A 19950-nucleotide genomic window follows, 5' to 3' on the forward strand; every position below is an offset into this window, starting at 1 on the left:
TTCTCCTGTATGAAAACAGATGGAGAGAGTGTGAGCAGGACACATGGCGCTGAGTGGAATGTTTGTGCGGTGAGCGGAGACATGGACAGGATGAGGACACTAGCTCCAGAGGATATGATCCTGATGGGGATGTGAGGGTGTGTGTGAGAGTTAGCGGTGTTGTCCCTTGAGGTGTGAGATCCCTGTGGGTGTGTGATGGGTTTGGGAGTGTGTGAGTTGAGAGTGATGAGAAGAGAGAGTTACCCTGGCGTAGTGGATGAGACCATTCATCCTGTAGCGGCACTGGGCAGCTGTCCTCTTTTGCAGGGCATTAGCAGTGACCACCGCTTGCCGTGCTGGATTGGTGATGCTGCCTCTGTCCTGTGGCCAGAGTCGGGGTAGAGAGTATCGCAGTGGCCCTCCACCCTGTCCAAAAGGCGTTCTAGTGACGCGTCACTAAACCTGGGGGCTTCAGTCTTTTTGCCGTTTGTGGACATTTTCCCTGCAGTAGTCTTGGGCTGGAAACACTGAGATGTGTGCGCGCGGCTGGAGTTTAAATACTGTGCCCGGCATGATGTAGCGGCGAGGTGATGGTGTGGCGGGCGAACGAGAGCCCGCTTGCCATGGAAACGGCCTGTTTCCTGGGAATGCATAATTAATGCAGCAGGTGTGGGACAATGTGGCGTGAAAACCCACTATTGCGGCCGGCAGGTAAAACATCACTTTACCTGCCCGTTACCACACTTAGTGCACATCTGGAATGATTCTGCCCAAAGAAAATGTTTCCACAATGCAGCACTCAAACAGAATTCAGGATAACTATAGAGCAGCTGATCAAAAATCCAACAGGGAATTCAGAAGAAACTTCTTTACCCGGAGAGTGGTGAGAATATGGAACTCGCAACCACAGGTGAATCATATGGATAGATTTAAGGGGAAGCTGGATAAACACATGGGGGTGAAAGGAATAGGAGGATTTGTTGAGAGGGTGAGATGAAGTAGACTGGGAGGAGCCTTGTGTGGAGCAGGAACACCAGCGTAGAAATGTTGGGCTGAATAGCCTGTTTCTGTTCTGTACGTTTTGTATAAATTAGTTGTGAGTGGAGAGTTCGGCCACAGCGTTAACAATACCTGTACCTGTCCCCAGGTGATTATCCTAAACCACCCCGGTCAGATCAGTGCTGGTTACTCCCCTGTCATTGACTGCCACACCGCTCACATCGCCTGCAAATTTGCAGAGCTGAAGGAAAAGATTGACCGCCGTTCGGGTAAGAAGCTGGAGGACAATCCCAAAACCCTGAAGTCTGGTGACGCCGCCATTGTGGAGATGTCCCCAGGGAAACCAATGTGTGTGGAGAGCTTTTCCAAGTATCCCCCTCTTGGTGAGTATCCATGTGCAGCTACTGAACATCCCAAAGTGCTTTTACAGCCGTTGAAGTGCTTCCAAAACCGAGTCAACGTCGAAATGTGGGAAACCTGGCTGTCAGTCTGAGCACAGCAAGCTCCCACAGAGAGCAATATGATCATAACCAGATGAACTGTTTGTGCTAATGGGACATTGGGAGACACCTTGAGGCCATAGGATCTTTTACACTGATCTGAAAGGGCAGAAGAGGTCTCATTTTAATATCTCAACAAAAAGCTGGCACATCTGATGATGCAGCTCTCCCACAGTACTGACCTTTTAATAGTGCGGCGCTCCCTCAGCGCTGACCCTCCGACAGTGCGGCGCTCCCTCAGCGCTGACCCTCCGACGGTGCGGCGCTCCCTCAGCGCTGACCCTCCGACGGTGCGGCGCTCCCTCAGCGCTGACCCTCCGACCGTGCGGCTCTCCCTCAGCGCTGACCCTCCGACAGTGCGGCACTCCCTCAGCGCTGACCCTCTGACGGTGCGGCGCTCCCTCAGCACTGACCTTTTAACAGTGCGGCGCTCCCTCAGCGCTGACCCTCCGACAGCGCGGCGCTCCCTCAGCGCTGACCCTCCGACCGTGCGGCTCTCCCTCAGCACTGACCCTCCGACAGTGCGGCGCTCCCTCAGCGCTGACCCTCCGACAGTGCGGCGCTCCCTCAGCACTGACCCTCCGACAGTGCGGCGCTCCCTCAGCGCTGACCCTCCGACGGCGCGGCGCTCCCTCAGTACTGACCCTCCGACGGCGCAGCTCTCCCTCAGTACTGACCCTCCGACAGTGCGGCGCTCCCTCAGCACTGACCCTCCGACAGCGCAGCGCTCCCTCAGCACTGACCCTCCGACAGCACGGCGCTCCCTCGGCACTGACCCTCCGACGGCGCGGCGCTCCCTCAGCACTGACCCTCCGACAGCGCGGCGCTCCCTCAGCTCTGGTTTAGGACTGTCAGCCTGGAAATTTGTCCTTTAGTCTCCTGGAGCAGGTTCTTGAAGGCTCGACCTTTCTGTGTAAGGGGTGAGAATGCTGCTCACTGAGCTACAGCTGACGTTACTGGAATTGCCAACACCCCCCCTCACTTTGTTTCTCTCAATCTGATGATTCCAGGACGTTTTGCAGTTCGTGACATGAGGCAGACGGTTGCTGTAGGAGTCATCAAGAACGTGGAGAAGAAAGCTGTCACCGCTGGTAAGATCACCAAGTCTGCACAGAAAGCACAGAAAGCTCAGGGCAAATGAATCGGACGCCCCAAAACCACGAAATCAACACCATTCAAAATCCACCTTGCCCCCAAAGGGCATTTCTGTACATCAGCTTGTCAAAGCTCATTGGTGAACGACTGGATGTTAACGATTAAAGTCCAATGGAAATTTTTTAAGAGGAAAAGCATGTGTCAGCATTTGTGAGGTACCCAATTAGTTTTATCAATAAACAGATGCAACCACACAAAATCCGCTGCCTCAGTTGTGTGTTTTTTTTTTGAGAATAGTAACACCTATGGCCATAACAAACCGGGATCGAGGGTTCGATTCATGTCGCTGAACTCATCATCCAGAAAACTTGGGAGTTCAAATCCCACCCTCGTAGTTTGAGAAATTTGAAATCAATTTAAAAATACGAATTCTAGAAATAAAAATCTGTCCTCAGTAAAAGTGACCACTGTACTGAGGGGGCCCTGCACTGTTGGAGGGTCAGTACTAAGGTGGTGCTGCACTGTCAGAGCTGTAGGATTGTTGTACGTTCCCAGAGACAAGTGAGAATATGGAACTCACTACCACAGGGAGTGGTTGAGATGTTTAAGGGGAAGCTGGATAAACTCATGGAGGAGGAAAGGAATAGGTGGATATGTTGATTGTGTGAGATAAATGGCGGCGGGGGGGGGGGGAGGGGGGGTAGGAGGCGGCTTGTGTGGAGCATAAATGCCAGCATCGACCATTTGGGCTGAATGGCCTATTTCTGTGCAGTTAATTCAATGTTAAGCTCACGTAGACCCAGACCGGGCAAAGACTGCAGCTATCCATTAGGGTTTCTCGAATGGTCCAGCAGCTTCAATGATTACTTTTACTGAGACCCTTGAACTAATCCAACTGTTCCGATCCACCAATGGTCACCCAATATGGCAATTGGTTAATAATAGTGGTCACAATACCCCAAATCCCCTGCACTCAGAAACCACTCTATCCAGCGCATGGGTTTGCAGGAATGCATGAGCCAGAACACCCATTACACTCTGCATCAGTCTTGATGTCTTTGTGAGTCCAGCTGGAGTGAGACACATGCAGTAAATGTCCTGTTGATTAGTCAGGAACTTTTAGGATATTAATTCTGAGAGAGATTCTGGGACAATTGTGGAGGGTTGGCGAGTGAACAGTTTTTCTCTACTTTTTATTGTCGTTGATAAGGTCAGCATTTGTTGCCTATCCCTCATTGCAAAAGGCAGTTAAAAGTCAATCACATTACCGTGGGTTTGGAGTAACATGTAGGCCAGACTGTTCCCTACCCTAAAGGGGCATTTGTGAACCAGGCAGGTTTTTACAACAATTGATGATAGTTTCACGGTCACCACTACAAACTAGCTTTATATTTCAGATCTTTATTATAGGCAGTGTTGGGATTGAGATTATTAACGAGCTATTAAGTAAAGATGCTAAATTGGAAGCAGAGAGCATTGACTTGAAGGTAGCAAGGAGCCCCATAAACACATTCTCAGGCAGGTACAGCACAAGGTTAGATACAGAGTAAATCTCCCTCTACACTGACCCCATCAAACACTCCCAGGGCAGGTACAGCAAGGGGTTAGATACAGAGTAAAGCTCCCTCTACACCGTCCCCATCAAACACTCCCAGGGCAGGTACAGCACGGGGTTAGATACAGAGTAAATCTCCCTCTACACTGTCCCCATCAAACACTCCCAGGACAGGTACAGCACGGGGTTAGATACAGAGTAAAGCTCCCTCTACACTGTCCCCATCAAACACTCCCAGGGCAGGTACAGCACGGGGTTAGATACAGAGTAAACTCCCTCTACACTGTCCCCATCAAACACTCCCAGGACAGGTACAGCACGGAGTTAGATACAGAGTAAAGCTCCCTCTACACTGTCCCCATCAAACACTCCCAGGGCAGGTACTTCACGGGGTTAGATACAGAGTAAAGCTCCCTCTACACTGTCCCCATCAAACACTCCCAGGGCAGGTACAGCACAAGGTTAGATACAGAGTAAAGCTCCCTCTACACTGTCCCCATCAAACACTCCCAGGACAGGTAGAGCACGGGGTTAGATACAGAGTAAAGCTCCCTCTCCACTGTCCCCATCAAACACTCCCAGGACAGGTACAGCACGGGGTTAGATACAGAGTAAAGCTCCCTCTACACTGTCCCCATCAAACACTCCCAGGGTAGGTACAGCAGTGTTGTTGTAATATGCCTTTAAGAGACAGCAGCATGACTTCAATGGAAGGGAAGTGTGTCATGCAATCCAGGATTATTTTGCCTTTTGCTTTTGAGCAGAGCACACCAACCCACAGCTCTGCTGCTGATGTTTGCAAGCTTTCTACCCATGTATAATTGTTCTCATGTGCTTATTCTAAATAAATGAACCCACAGCCTGTTTACACAATCCCTTATGAGTGATTGGTATTTTCATCAGTATAACAACACGGCAGGGGTTGGATACAGAGTAAATCTCCTTCTACACTGTGCCCACCAAACACTGCCAGGGCAGGTACAACACAGGGTTAGATACAGAGTAAAGCTCCCTCCACACTGACCCCATCAAACACTCCCAGGGCAGGTACAACACAGGGTTAGATACAGAGTAAAGCTCCCTCCACACTGACCCCATCAAACACTCCCAGGGCAGGTACAGCATGGGGTTAGATACAGAGTAAAGCTCCCTCTACACTGTCCCCATCAAACACTCCCCAAGCATGGTTACAGCCCGGTCATACTAGGGTTGACAGCTCTTCAGGACTGACCAGTAACACGTTGTATATCAACGGCAGACACAGATAACTCAAAGGAATGGAGAAGAAAATATTAAACATGAGTATATGTGGTTATTGAAATGTTTTGTCCAGAATGTGTAAGGTATTGTTGCACAACGAGCCAGATAGTTATCGGAATACAGGTAGAATGCATTAAAGGAGCAGTTTCCTCTGCACCACAGGGAGAGACATGTTTCTCTGGACCATTCTTTAACCTCTAGTTAAACCACTTTGCACCTCAAATTAGAATATTTTGCAGCACAAAGGCCATTTGGCCCATCCCATCTGTGCTGCCTCCAAAAGAGTTATCCAGTTAAATAGTAGTTGCAACACAGAAAGAGCTGGCCCAACTTTTCCAAAGTCAGTCTTTGCCCCTGCACAAGCAGATAGCTCTAATCACATTTACCCACCTGTTCCAAAATATTGTCAATTCCTTTCTCCTTCAAAACATACCCCGTCCAATCTAACCTTGGACAATGAGTTCCTCCCCCAGCCAGGCAACAGGAAATAAATCCCATGGTCTCTCAGCTCTCTTTGTGAAGAAGTCATTTTAATCATCTATCTATGGTCCCTTGTTCTTAACCTCTCCACAGGGAGGAAGGTTCACAAAGAAGAGATAAAGAGTTTGTTTCCCTGTCCTTTACACATGTCCATTACACGCTTCTTTTTGAAATACTTATCCACTTCATTTCGTATGCACAAAGCTCCCGGCCCTCCGTCTGTCATTCCTCAACATTTGTTGCCCTGTATGTAAAATCTCTCATCCTTAATAATATTGAGTGCCTGAAACAAGGAATGCCGTTACATGTTGCCTCAGAGTTTGAGAATGGATCCTTTTTGCTGGTGGGCTGTAATTTGAAGATTTCATTCCGACCGTCCTTCACGCTCCCACTCAGACGCCCGGTCCCATCAAGACTGTTCAGTAAGGTGAGGATAGAGGAGAAAGCTGGTCAGGGGAGGCAGCAGAGATGGGACCAGATAATTCTGGTACTGTTGATTTGTAGAACCATCCACACAGAACACAGGTTTCATTATGTTGTTAAGCCATTGCTTAAATGAGATTAAATACAATGGAATGTTAGATGACTGTTTTTATTCCCAATTGCTTCCCCATTTGTAATGATCATCCTGATGCTTGGTTCTGGCCTCAGGAGAGGTATGGCCATGTATCTCTCCAGGGCTATGAGTCAGTTGACAACCAGGTCCTTTGATCCTGTGAGGCGTGGTCCAAATTTTCTGAGGGGGTGGGGGTTGGGGGGAGGAGGGGCAAAATTGCATGACTGAATAAATCTCCGGTGGGTGGAGGGTGGGGTAGAGAGGGGTGGGTGTGGAAGGGCGGTTGCTCACTTACTGTTGCTCTGCCAACCACCCTTCCACCCCGGCAAAAGGGGGGGACAGAGGGAGAGAACAATGAAGCCCATCCAACACTAGCCCAAACCAGTGTAACATAAAAAAAACCATCAAACGCAGCGAGACAGGTGGCTCTGTACCCCGCAGTCAGTCAGTCAGTCTGTAAGCCCTCAGTCCACCTTCCAGATAACAACCTTGCTGTCCTGTGTCCCGCTCAGCACGTAGCGATCCTCAGCTGAACACAAAGCTCCAATAGCACCACAAGGAGCCTCCAATTCTTTCTCCAGCGAATACCTCTCCGAGTTGACAATGTAAATCCGTCCCTTGGTCTGGTCAGTTGTCACTCCCCCTCCGAGCCAGATCTGGGGGTGGGTGGTGGGAAAGACAGAGGTCATGGTTAGTTAGAGTTCCAGTTAGTGGGCAGTGTAGAGAGGCAGCAATGCTCCTTACTGCGGAACAGAGACAGCAGGAAACCACAATAAACACACTGACCACCTTTTATAACATCATGGGCTTGTTTTTGGAGTGTGTGTGTGTGTGTGTATGTATGAATGTGTGTGTGTATATAACAGATAGAGTGTTTAATTACAGTAAAATAATGCAAAAGGAACCAATGTGCTGCAATATTGCACAGAATATGGAAAATGCACAAGCTACCTCCTGTTACCTAGAAGGACAAGGACAATAAGCATATGAGATTGCCAACAGCTGCAGATGCCCCTCCAAGTTGCACATCATCCTGACCTGGAGAGGAACCTGCAGGGGGTGCTGCGTTTATGAAGAAATGAGTTAGGAGCAGGAGTAAGCCATTTGGTTCTTTGAGCATGCTCCATTCCCCATGCTGTCCTTGCAGATATAGTTCCAAGCCAGGATGGTGTGTGACTTGGAGGGGAACTTCCAGGTGGCAGTGTAGGTTTGTAGAGGTTGCAAGTTTGGAAGGTTCTGTCTCAGGACCTCAGATGAGTTCCTGCAGTGCATCTTGTGGATGGTACACACTGCTGCTACTCTGCGTTGGTGGTGGAGGAAGCGAATGTTTGTGGAAGGGGTGCCCATCAAGCAGGCTGCTTTGTCCTGGATGGTCTTGAGCGTCCTGAGTGTTGTTGGAGCTACACTCATTCAGGCAAGTGGAGAGTATTCCATCACACTCTTGGCTTGTGCCTTGTAGATGGTGGACAGTCAGGAGGTGAGTTACTCACCACTGCATTCCTAGCCTCTGACCTGCTCTTGTAGCCACAGTATTTATATGGCTAGTCCAGTTCAGTTTCTGGTCAATGGCAACCCCCAGCATGTTAATATTGGGGGATTCAGCGATGGTAATGCCATTGAATGTCAAGGGGCAATGGTTGGATTCTCTCTTGTTGGAGATGGTCATTGCCTGACACTTGTGTTACTTGCCACTTGTCAGCCCAAGCCTGGATATTGTCCATGTCTTGTTGCTTTTGGAAATGGACTGCTTCTGTGCCTGAGGAGTCATGAATGGTGCTGAACATTGTGCAATCATCATCAAACATCCCCACTTCTGATCTTATGATGGAAGGAAGGTCATTGATGAAGCAGCTGAAAATGGTTGGGCCAAGGACACTACCCTGAGGAACTCCTGCGGTGATGTCCTTGAACTGAGATGATTGACCTCCAACAACCACAACCACCATTCTCTTTGTTCTAGATATGACTCCAACCAGCGGAGAGTTTTCTCCTGATTCCCATTGACTTCAGTTTTGCTAGGGCTCCTTGATGTCACACTCGGTCAAATGCTGCCTCGATGTCAAGGGCAGTCACTCTCACCTCACCTTGGGAGTTCAGCTCTTTTGTCCATGTTTGAACCAAGGCTGTAATGAGGTCAGGAGCTGAGTGGCCCTGGTGGAACCCAAAATGGGTGTCGGTGAGCAGGTTATTGCTAAGCAAGTGCCGCTTGATAGCACTGTTGATTGACCCCTTCCATTAATTTAATGATGATTGAGGGTAGACTGATGGGGCGGTAATTGGCCGGATTGGATTTGTCCTGATTTGTGTGTATAAGACATACCTGGACAATTTTCTACATAGCCGTGTAAATGCCAGTGTTGCCATTGTACTGGAGCAGCTAGGCTAGGGGTGTGGCAAGTTCTGGACCACGGTATTCAGTACTATTGCTGGGATATTGCCTGGGCCCATAGCCTTTGCAGTATCCAGTGTCTTGAGCCGTTTCTTGATATCACGTGGAATGAATCGAATTAGCTGAAGACTGGCACGCTGACGATGGGTCATGTGGAGGAGGCCAAGATGGATCATCCGCTTGGCACTTTTGGCTGATGATTGCAGCAAATGCTTTAGCCTTAATTTTTGCACTGATGTGCTGGGCTCCCCCATCATTGAGGATGGGGATATTTGTGCAGCCTCCTCCTCTAGTGAGTTGTTTAATTGTCCAACACCATTCATGACTGGATGTGGCAGGACACCTTAGATTGGTTATGGGATTGCTTAGCTCTGTCTATCACTTGCTGTTTACGTAGTCCTGCATTGCAGCTTCACCCAGGTTGACACCTCATTTTTAGGTATGCCTGGTGCTGCTCCTGGCATGTCCTCCTGCACTCTTCATTGAACCAGGGTTGATCTCCTGGCTTGATGGTAATGGTAGAGTAGGGGATATGTTGGGCCCTGAGATTACAGATTGTGTTCGAGTACAATTCTGCTGCTGCTGATGGCCCACAGCACCTCATGGATGCCCAGTTTTGAGCTGCTAGATCTGTTTGAAATTCATCCCATTTAGCACGGTGGTAGTGCCACACAACACGATGGAGGGTATCCTCAACGTGAAGGTGGGGTTTCATTTGCACAATGACTGCGTGGTGGTCACTCATACTGAACCGTCATGGACAGATGCATCTGGAACAGGTAAATTGTTGAGGACAAGGTTAAGTATGTCTTTTCCCTCTTGTTGGTTCCCTCATGACCTGCTGCAGACCCAGTCTAGCAGTTATGTCATTTAAGACTCGGCCAGCTCGGTCTGTGGGTGGTGCTACCAAGCCAATCAGTGATGGACATTGAAGTTCCCCACCCAGAGTACATTCTGCACCCTTGCCACCCTCAGTGCTTCTACCAAATGGTGTTCAACATGGAGGAGGCACTGATACATCAGCTGAGGGGGTGTGGTATGTGGTAATCAGCTGGAGATTTTCCTTGCCCAAGTTCTACTTCATGGGTCTGGAGTCTATGTTGAGGACTTCCAGGGTGATTTCCTCCTGGCTGTATATCGGTGTACCATCACCTCTGCTGGGTCTGTCCTGCTGGTGGGACAGGACATACCCAGGGATGGTGATGGTGGAGTCTGGGACATCATCTGTAAGGTATGATTCTGTGAGGATGACTATGTCAGGCTGTTACTTGAGTAGTTTGTGGGACTAGCTCTCCCAATTTTAGCACAAGCCCTCAGATGTTAATGGGGACCTTGCAGGGTCAACAGGGCTGGTTTTTGCCATTGTTGTTTCTGGTGCCCAGGTCGATGCTGGGTGGTCTGTCCGGTTTCGTTCCTTCTTGACTTTTCTGTAATGGTTTGATATAACTGAGTGTCTTTCTGGGCCATTTCAGAGGGCAGTTAAGAGACAACCACAAGCTATGGGTCTGAAATTAAATTTGATAGTGGTTAGGGTTACAGGTTAGGATGAGGATTAGGTGTTCATTTGGAGTTGATGTTCAGGTTAGGATTAGAATAGGGTTAGAGGAGAATTTACGGTTACAGTTATGATTTGCACCTGAGTTAGTGGTTAGTTTGGTGTTAGAATTAGGGGTTAGTTTTAGGATTAGGGATTAGGTTGGGGTTAGAATTAGTGCTAGAATTTGGGTTAGCAATTAGTTCGGGCTTAGGAGGGTTAGGAGTTCTGGGCAGAGTAGATAAGGAGAAATTATTCCCCCTTGTGAAGGGATTGAGAACGAAGTGGCACAGTTTTAAAATAATTTGCAAAAGAAGCAAAAACAATGTGAGAAAACATTTCTGGTGCAGCAAGTGGTGAAGGTCTGGAATGCACTGCCTGAGAAGTGGTCGAGGCAGGTTCAATCAAAGCATTCAAAAGGGAATTAGGCTGTTATCTGAAAAGGAAGAATGTGCAGAGTTATTGGGAGAAGGTGAGAAAATGGCACTAAGTGAATTGCTCATTCGGAGAGCTGGTGCAGACATGATGGGCTGAATAGCCTCCTTCTGTGCTGTAAGAATTCTGAGACTCTGGGCTTTTCGGGGTTAGTATTTGATTTCGGGTTTAGGGGTTAGTGTTAGATATCTTATCTTGATCTTTGCAATGTTATTGCCTACCTGCTTTTTGACATGAAGCATGCATACTATTTCAGTGCAGCCTGGTAGTGGGATTATTTTGATTGGATCGGTGAGATTGTCAGTTTTCCAGATGTATATGTTTGCTCGCTGACTGCAAACCATCCACAGTTCATCTCTCTGCAACACCAAATCAAACCAGTGTTAAACACAAGCCATTAGGTGTAAATTAGGAATAGCAAATTGGTTAGATTAAGAGTGGTGGAAGAGGAAACCGATAAAACCATTCACTGCCTCGACAATGTCATTGAAATAGGAAGCTGTGAGCAGGGGGCGGGTCAGCTGCAAGGCCCTGTATTTCTGAACCAACTTTCACAACATAGGGCATCCCAAAATACTTTACAAAGAGAGAGTCTCGCATTTTAAATGCTTTATAGCCAATTACATATTTTTGGAGTGTAATCACTGTTATAATGTGGTAAGCGTGACAACTAATTTGAGCACAGCAAGATCCAAAAACAGCAATGTGATAATGATCAGTTAATCTGTTTTACTGATGCTAAGTTGAGGGATAAATAACAGCCAGGAAGCTGGAATGTAAGCCCCTGCTCTTCTTCAAAATGCGCCATTGGACCTTTTATGTCTACTTGAGAGGGCAGACTGGTCCTCGATTTCTTGTCTCATCCAAAAGATGGCACCTCTGACAGTGTGAGACTCCCTCACTACTGACCCCCAACAGTGCAGCACTCCCTTGCTACTGACCCCAACAATGCAGCACTCCCTCAGTACTGACCCTCCAACAATGCAGCGCTCCCTTGCTACTGACCCCAACAATGCAGCACTCCCTCAGTACTGACCATCCGACAGTGCAGCGCTCCCTTGCTACTGACCCCAACAGTGCAGCACTCCCTCAGTACTGACCCTCCAACAATGCAGCACTCCCTCAGTACTGACCATCCGACAGTGCAGCACTCCCTTGCTACTGACCCCAACAATGCAGCACTCCCTCAGTACTGACCCTCCAACAATGCAGCGCTCCCAGATGATCATGAAGTAGAATCAGTCTGGGTGTAAATTAGGAATAGCAAGAGTCAGGAAACACTTGTGGAGGTAGTTTATAGGCCCACTAACCATAGTTATACAGTTAGGCAGGGGCTCAAACAAGAAATTATTGGAGCTTGTAACAAAGAAAATGTAATAATTGTGGGGCACTTTAATCTTCATATAGAGTAGGACAATCAACTTGGCAAGACTGGTCTAGAAGATTAATTTGTGGAATGTTTTTGTGACAGTTTCTTGGGCCAATACGTTTAAGAGCTGAATAGGGCTAAAGCTGTCTTAGATCTAGTATCGTGGGGTAATGAAGCAGGGTTAATTAGTAATGTCATTGTAAAAGATCCTCTGGGAAATGGTGATTATAATACCATTAATTCCAGGTTAAATTTGAAAGTGACATTCTCCAATTGTAAGGAACCTATCCTTTTATTTCTGTTGGACCGTTGTAGAGAACATATCTTTTTATTTCCTATTGGACTGTGGATTGGAATTACAATGGCTGCAATTGGAAAGACATGTCCACTGGGGCAGGATGAGAAACATATACAATGTTGCACTCCTGGAACAGTGTGTGCCATGAAAGACAGGATGGTGCTGGAAGGGAGTCCTGGACCAGGAGAGCTGGTTATGATTGGCACCTGACCAGGTGACCAGGTTTGTGTGAAAAGCAACGTAGCAGGAATAGCTCCTAGCCTGAAAGGAACAAGACCTAAAACCTCTTTCTCCTGCATGTGGAAAATTCCAGTAATTCCACAGTCGCAGAAAACTCCTGGCCTGCAAAGAAAAAATATCTAAAATCTCTTTTTCTCATATCTCTACAACCTGCTCTCTCTCTCTCTCTCTCCGAGGAAACCCCTGTAAAGAGGAAAAGGGAAAACCACTGTTAGAGACGTTGAAAAGCAAATTCTCAACTAGTGAACTAACAACTGAAAGTGTTTAAGGACACTTCACGTCATCAACAAAAACTGAAAGGCACTTGGAGACATCGATCAAAATCAATCCATCGAATCCTGTACTCCGGATTGGTGCTGTTACACTGTTTTAACCGACCCTTAAAATCCATGTTTTGTGTGTCATGTGTGTATGTAGGGATTTAAGAAAAGGGTAGAGTTTAAGTTATAGTGTTAGAAGTTAGCAGCTCATATTTTTCTTGCTTTCATAGGTACGAGGAGAGAACTGGCTGAGGTTAATTGGGTAAATAACCTGAAAGGTAGGGATATAAATGAACAATGGGAAACATTTAAAGAAACAATTCAAAATGTTCGACAAAAATACATTGCATTGAAAAACAAAAATTCAGGCCCATCTGCGGCTCACTCAGGAAGATAAGGATAGAATTAGGTTAACAGAAGAGGCTTACAATGTTGTAAAAAACAGCAAGCCTGAGGATTGGGAATGTTAGAAACCAGCAGAGAGCCACCAAGAAATTGATGAAATAGAAAATGAGAGTAAACTAGCTAGTAATATAAAAACAGATTGTAAGATCTTTTATAAGTATATAAGAGGAAGAGAGTAACTAAAATAAACGTTGGTTTCTTAGAATCAGAGACAGGAGAAATTATCATAGGGCACGAGGAAATGTACAAATATTTTATGTCTGTCTTCACAGTAGAAAACACAAGTTTCATATCAGAAATAGACAGCAACATAGGGGCTAAAAAGAATGAGGAAGTTAATATCGGCAGAGAAAAAGTATTAGAGAGACTTAAGGAACTGAAATCCAACAAATCCCCGGACCTGATGATCTACACCCTTGGGTTCTAAAGGGGAGAGATGGTGGCTGTGCTGGCTGTGATTTTCCAAAATCCCTTCAATTTTGGAACAGTCCCATCAGATTGGAAATTGGCAATGTTACACTGCTATTCAAGAGAGGGAGAGAGAAAACAGGGAACAACAGGCCAGTTAGGCAAACATCAGTTGTTGGGAAAATGCTGGAATCTATTATTAAGGGAGTCTTACAATGCACCCAGAAAAGCATAGTATGAGTAGAGCAAGTCGGCATGGTTTTACTAAAGGAAATCCTGTTTGACAAATTTATTAGAGCTTTTGGATGTAACTAGTAGGGGTAGATAAAGAGGAATCAGTAGATGTGGTATACCTGGATTTCCAAAAGGCATTCGATAAGATGCCACACAAAAGGTAAGATAAGGGCTCATGGTGTGGGTGTAATATATTTGACATAGACATAGGACATAGGAGCAGAAATTAGGCCCTTCGGCCCATTGAGTCTGCTCCGCCATTCAATCATGGTTGGTAAGTTTCTCAACCCCATTCTCCCACCTTCTCACCGTAACCTTTGATCCCCTTACCAATCAAGAACCTATCTATCTTGGTCTTAAATACACTCAATGACCTGGCCTCCACAGTCTACTGTGGCAATGAATTCCATAGATTCACCACTCTCTAGCTAAAGAAGTTTCTCCTCATCTCTGTTCTAAAAGGTCTCCCCTTTACTCTGAGGCTGTGCCCTTGGGTCCTAGTCTCTCCTACTAATGGAAACATCTTCCCCACGTCCACTCTATCCTCTATTTGCATTGATAAGAGGATTGGTTAACAGACAGGGAGCAGAGAGTGGGCATAAACAAGGCTTTTCCAAGTTGGCAGGCAATGAATAGTGGAATGTCGCTAGGATCAGTGCTGAGGCCTTAGCTGGTTACAATCTATATTAATGACATAGATAAAGAGACAGAGAGTAATGTATCTAAGTTTGCTGGTGATACCAAGCTAGGTGGGAAGGTAAGCTGTGGGGAGGACACAGAGAGACTGCAAAGAGATATAGACAGATTAGGTGTGTGGGAAACAAGATGACAGATGGAGTAGAATGCAGGAAAGTGTGAGGTTATTCACTTTGGTCATAAGCAGAAAAAGCAGAATAATTTTTTAAAAGATGAGAAACTTGTAAGTGTGGATGTTCAAAGAGTATTGGGTGTACTTGTACAAGGAACACAAAGTTAACATGCAGGTGCAGCAAGCACTTAGGAAGGAAAATGGTATGTTGGGCTTTATTGCAAGGGGATTGGAGCACAGGAGTAAAGAAGTCTTGCTACAATTGTACAGGGTCTTGGTGAGACCACATCTGGAAAACCGTGTGCAGTTTTGGTCTCCATATTTAAGGAAGGATATGCTTGCACTGGAGGTGGTATGGCGAAGGTTCACTAAATTGGTCCCTGGGATGAGGGGATTGTTCTATGATTAGAGGCTGAGTAAACTGGGTCTATATTCTCTGGAGTTTAGAATGTGAGGTGATCTCATTGAAACTTACAAAATTCTGAAGGGGCTTGACAGAGAGATTGTTTACCCTGGTCGGGGGATCTAAAACACGGGGCACAGTCTCAGGATAAGGGGCCGATCATGTAAGACTGAGCTGAGGAGAAATAACTTCACCCAAAGGGTTGTGAATCTTTGGAATTCTCTACCCGAGAAGGTTTGTGGAATGCTCCATCGTTGAATACAGTTAAGGCTGGGATAGACAAATTTTTGATCTCTCAGGAACTCAAGGGATATGGGGAGTGGGTGAGAAAATGGAGTTGAAGCCCAAAATCAGCCATGATCACATTGAATGGCGGAGCAGGCTTGATGTACCATGTGGTTTACTCTTGCTCCCATTGTTTGTGTTGTTGTGTTATTTTCCCCTTTAGTACTGACCCCTTGACAGTGCAGCACTTCCTCAGTACTGACCCCCTGACAGTGCAGCAGTTCCTCAGTACTGACCCCCTGACAGTGCAGCACTCCCTCAGTACTGACCCTCTGACAGTGCAGCACTCCCTCAGTGCTGACCCTCCCACAGTGCAGCACTCCCTCAGTACTGACCCTCCAACAGAGCAGCACTTCTTCAGTATTGACCCCCTGACAGTGCAGCGCTCCCTCAGTACTGACCCTCCAACAGTGCAGCGGTCCCTCAGTACTGACCCTCCAACAGTGCAGTGCTCACATGTTGTGTGTGTGTTTGTGTGCGTGTGTGAAAGTGTGTACCCCAACATCAACTTCTAACCTCCATAACCATCAACTCTTAACCCTCAATTTCAACCCCAACACTCAACCCTTGACCTCAATACCCGAACACTCAACTCCTAATCCCAACCTCAACCACTTAACCACTGACTCCTAACTCCCCATGACCTCAGCCCTCCAATCCCTGACCAAATTGCCCAAACTCAACCCCTAGCCCCTGACAGGTAACCATTCTTTGACCTCAACCTGTGAGCTTTGCATTAAGATACCTGAGGGATGATGAGAAAGTAGGTCATGAGGATGGATCCACTGTCAGGACTGGGTGTGATGGTTATCTCATGCATCTGCGTCCCATCCCGGGCCAGGACCAACAGGCTGTACTCAACACCTGGGAATGGACAGCAAGAAGAAAGGAAGGGAGAGAGAGAGGGGGAGAAAGAAGATAGAAAGAAAGAAGCGGAGAGGGGGGAATGAAAGAGGGAATGAGTAGCCAAAAGGAAGAAGAACAGAAAGGGCAAGAGAAAGAAGTAGAGAGAAATATGAAGGGAAGAAGAGAAAAATATAAGAGAGGAAGAAGTGTGAGAGAAAAGTGACAATGGGAGAGGAAGATTAAGAAAAGAGATGGAGAAAGGAAGCTCAAGAGAATAGAAGGAGAAAGAGAAATGTAAGTGGGCAAAACAATGAGGGAGAGTGAGAAGGAGACAGTGAGGAAGAAGAAATGAAAAGCGAAGAGTGAGAGGAGATACCGAAAGAAAAGAGAAAGAAGTAGAGAAGGAATTAAATTGAACATGGTTAATATTATATATTATTATAAACTTTCCCATTGGCTGTGTGAGGAGTTGCATCTCCTCAGACGATACAGACACTGCACCCAGGAGGGACCCAGAGGCATATCGGGTCTACATCAGGGTCTGCATTGATCAAAACCTGAGTGATGGGGAAAAGAACCAGAACTCTTCAATAGATTTGGTATGTGGGAGGAGAAGATTGAATGGATTGAGAGATCCTCTTTAAAATCAGTGTAATTTACAGCTGGGAAGGAAGCCTTGGGGTGATTGTGTCCACCACATAAGAATTAGGAGCAGGAGTAGACCATTCAGCCCCTCGGGCCTGCTCCACCATTCAATAAGATCATGGCTGATCTTTTTGTGTTTCAATTTCCACATTCCCATCCACCCCCAATAACCTTGGATTCCCTTGCCTAACAAGAATCTATCTACCTCTGCCTTAAAAATATTCAGTGACCCTGCCTCCACCACCTTCTGAGGCAGAGAATTCCAAAGTCACACAACCCTCAGAGAAATAAATTCTCCTCATCTGTCATAAAAGGGCAACCCCTAATTTTAAAACAGAGATGGTTTCCCCCTTGTCCTCACTTATCATCCCACCAGCCTCCACCCTCAAAGGATCATCGTCCGCCATTTCCGCCAACTCCAGCATGATGCCACCACCAAACACATCTTCCCTTCACCTCCCCCCCCACTCCCCAGCAGCATTCCGCAGGGATCATTCTCTCCATGACACCCTGGTCCACTCCTCTATCACCCCCTACACCTCAACCCCCTCCCACAGCACCTTCCCATGCAACCGCAGAAGGTGCAACACCTGCCCCTTTACTTCCCCTCTCCTCACCGTCCAATGGTCTAAACACTCCTTTCAAGCAGAATTTCACTTGCACTTCCCTCAATTTAGTCTACTGCATTCGCTGCTCCCAATGCGGTTTCCTCTACATTGGAGAGACCAAACGCAGACTGGGTGACCGCTTTGCGGAACACCTTCGGTCTGTCCGCAAGCATAACCCAGACCTCCCTGTCACTTGCCATTTCAACACTCCACCCTGCTCTCATACCCACATGTCTGTCCTTGGCCTGCTGCAATGTTCCAGTGAAGCTCAACGCAAACTGGAGGAACAGCACCTCATCTTTTGACTAGGCACTTTACAGCCTTCCGGACTGAGTATTGAGTTCAACAACTTTAGATCATGAACTATCTCCTCCATCCCCACCCCCTTTCCAATCCCCCCCCTTTTATTTCCAATAATTTATATAGATTTTTCTTTTCCTACCTATTTCCATTATTTTTAAATGTATTTCCATCCATTGTTTTATCTCTACCTTTCAGCCTATTTCGATCCCTTCACCCCACCCCCACTAGGGCTATCTGTACCTTACTTGTCCTGTTTTCTACCCTTAATTAGCACATTCCTTTAGATAATATCACCACCTTCAACACCTCTTTGTCCTTTTGTCTGTGACATCTTTTGGTTATCTCCACCTATCACTGGCCCTCTATCCAGCTCTACCTGTTCCCCCCCTTAAACCAGCTTAAATTTCACCTCTTTTCTATTTTTACTTAGTTCTGTTGAAGAGTCATATGGACTTGAAACATTAACTGTGTTCCTCTCTGCAGATGCTTCCAGACCTGCTGAGTTTTTCCAGCTATTTTTATTTTTGTTATGGTTTCATTCCCTGGCTGGAAAGAGATTACGTTTTGTAGGCAGTCAAATAAAAAAGAAACATCTACATTTCTATATCACCTTTCATGACCTCAGGATGCCTCAAACACTATACGACCAATGAACCTTTTTTGAAGTGCAGTCACTGTTGCAATATAGGAAACATTGTACCATACTTGTGCATGGCAAGATCCCATAACCACAATGGGATAATGACCAGACAGCCTGTTTTTACGCTGTTGATTAAGGGAGTAATACTGTCCTGGACACCAGGGTGAACTCCCCTGTTCTTTTTCAAAAAATGGCCATGAAATTGTTTATATCTGCCTGAGGAGGCAGACCAGGCTTCAGTATAACATCTCATCCAAAAGATAGCACATCTGACATTGCTGCACTCCCTCAGCACCGACCCTCCGACAGTGCCGCGCTCCCTCAGCACTGACCCTCCGACAGTGCCGCTCTCCCTCAGCACTGAGCCTCCAACAGTGCGGCGCTCCCTCAGGACTGACCCTCCGACGGTGCTGCGCTCCCTCAGGACTGACCCTCCGACAGTGCTGCACTCCCTCAGTACTGCACTGAGAGTGCCAGCCTGGATTTTTGGCTGAGGTTTCTGGAATGGGACTTGAATCCAGAACTTTCGAAGATGTGCACGTGTCACCCACGAGCTCTCTGTCAGAGATGCTAGCAAGCAACATGATTCTGAGCTTGTGATCACTGTCCTGTGATGCTGTTGACAGGCATGGATGGAACAAACAGCAGCTACAATGCAAACTAGTTGAATCAGCCTGTGCCCATTCCCTGGCAAAGCTTGCACATGAGGAGTACCCACTAGAGGGCACCTATCGCCTGTGGCACTGTACCCCAGTAACAGTCAGCCTCTTCCAGGTGGAATAGCGATGGGGGGAGGGCGCAGGGGGTCTGCAATTGGAGAACCAAACTGTTTGTGAAATGCCTAGTTCAGGGCTGTCTCTGTGTTCCTGTCATAGTTACAAAACACACTGGATAGAGATGAAACGGCATCGCGCACACTGGATTTACAGTGGACCTGCTGACAGACCCCTTTCGCCACAGAACCTCCACGTGCCAACCTCGCACAGCCCCCACCATCCCAGAGTGAGGGTTGAAACATACTCACAGCACCAGAGCAGGTCATGATGGAGGGAAATGGATGTGAGCCTCCAACACTGAGGTAACTGGAACTGACTCTTCATCTCCATCACTTCCGGATCCCAGAGAACAATGGATCCATCCAGACTACAGGAGTAGATCTGACTGGGGTTAAAAAGAAAACTGCTCAAGTTCTCCATATATTGCCTGCCTTGAACTGTCTGTTCTTTTCCATTATTAGGGATTTGCGGCTCACCAGAAAGGCCAGCATTGATTGTTTGCTGTTTGCCCTTGAACTGAGCGACTTGCTAGGCCATTTCAGGGAGCAGTTAAGAGTCAACCACATTGCTGGTGGTCTGGAGTCACATGTAGGCCAGACCAGGTAAGGATGGCAGATTTCCTTCCCTAAAGGACTTGAGC

At 47.0% G+C, this 19950-nt stretch overlaps 2 protein-coding genes across 5 annotated transcripts in view; one reads left to right on the forward strand and one right to left on the reverse strand.

The window, feature by feature from the left end:
• The window catches only part of LOC121286900 (elongation factor 1-alpha 2), a 35066-nt gene extending 32234 nt beyond the window's left edge, over positions 1-2832 (forward strand). The window contains exons 7-8 of the mRNA XM_041204129.1: positions 1127-1361; positions 2489-2832. Coding sequence (XP_041060063.1) covers positions 1127-1361; positions 2489-2619 — 366 coding nt within the window. The 3' untranslated portion in view covers positions 2620-2832. The remainder of the gene's footprint in view (positions 1-1126; positions 1362-2488) is intronic.
• A 3067-nt stretch (positions 2833-5899) lies between these two features.
• The window catches only part of LOC121287426 (DENN domain-containing protein 3-like), a 177249-nt gene continuing 163198 nt past the window's right edge, over positions 5900-19950 (reverse strand). For all 4 annotated transcript variants that reach the window (XM_041205294.1, XM_041205296.1, XM_041205295.1 and 1 more), the window contains 4 exons: positions 19559-19695; positions 16238-16356; positions 11004-11141; positions 5900-7080 (listed from right to left, as the gene is read on the reverse strand). In XM_041205294.1, the coding sequence (XP_041061228.1) occupies positions 6889-7080; positions 11004-11141; positions 16238-16356; positions 19559-19695 (586 nt within the window). In that variant the 3' untranslated portion in view covers positions 5900-6888. The remainder of the gene's footprint in view (positions 7081-11003; positions 11142-16237; positions 16357-19558; positions 19696-19950) is intronic.

The sequence above is a fragment of the Carcharodon carcharias genome, chromosome 14 (genome assembly GCF_017639515.1).
Source record: "Carcharodon carcharias isolate sCarCar2 chromosome 14, sCarCar2.pri, whole genome shotgun sequence".
In the NCBI taxonomy this organism is placed as follows: domain Eukaryota; kingdom Metazoa; phylum Chordata; class Chondrichthyes; order Lamniformes; family Lamnidae; genus Carcharodon; species Carcharodon carcharias.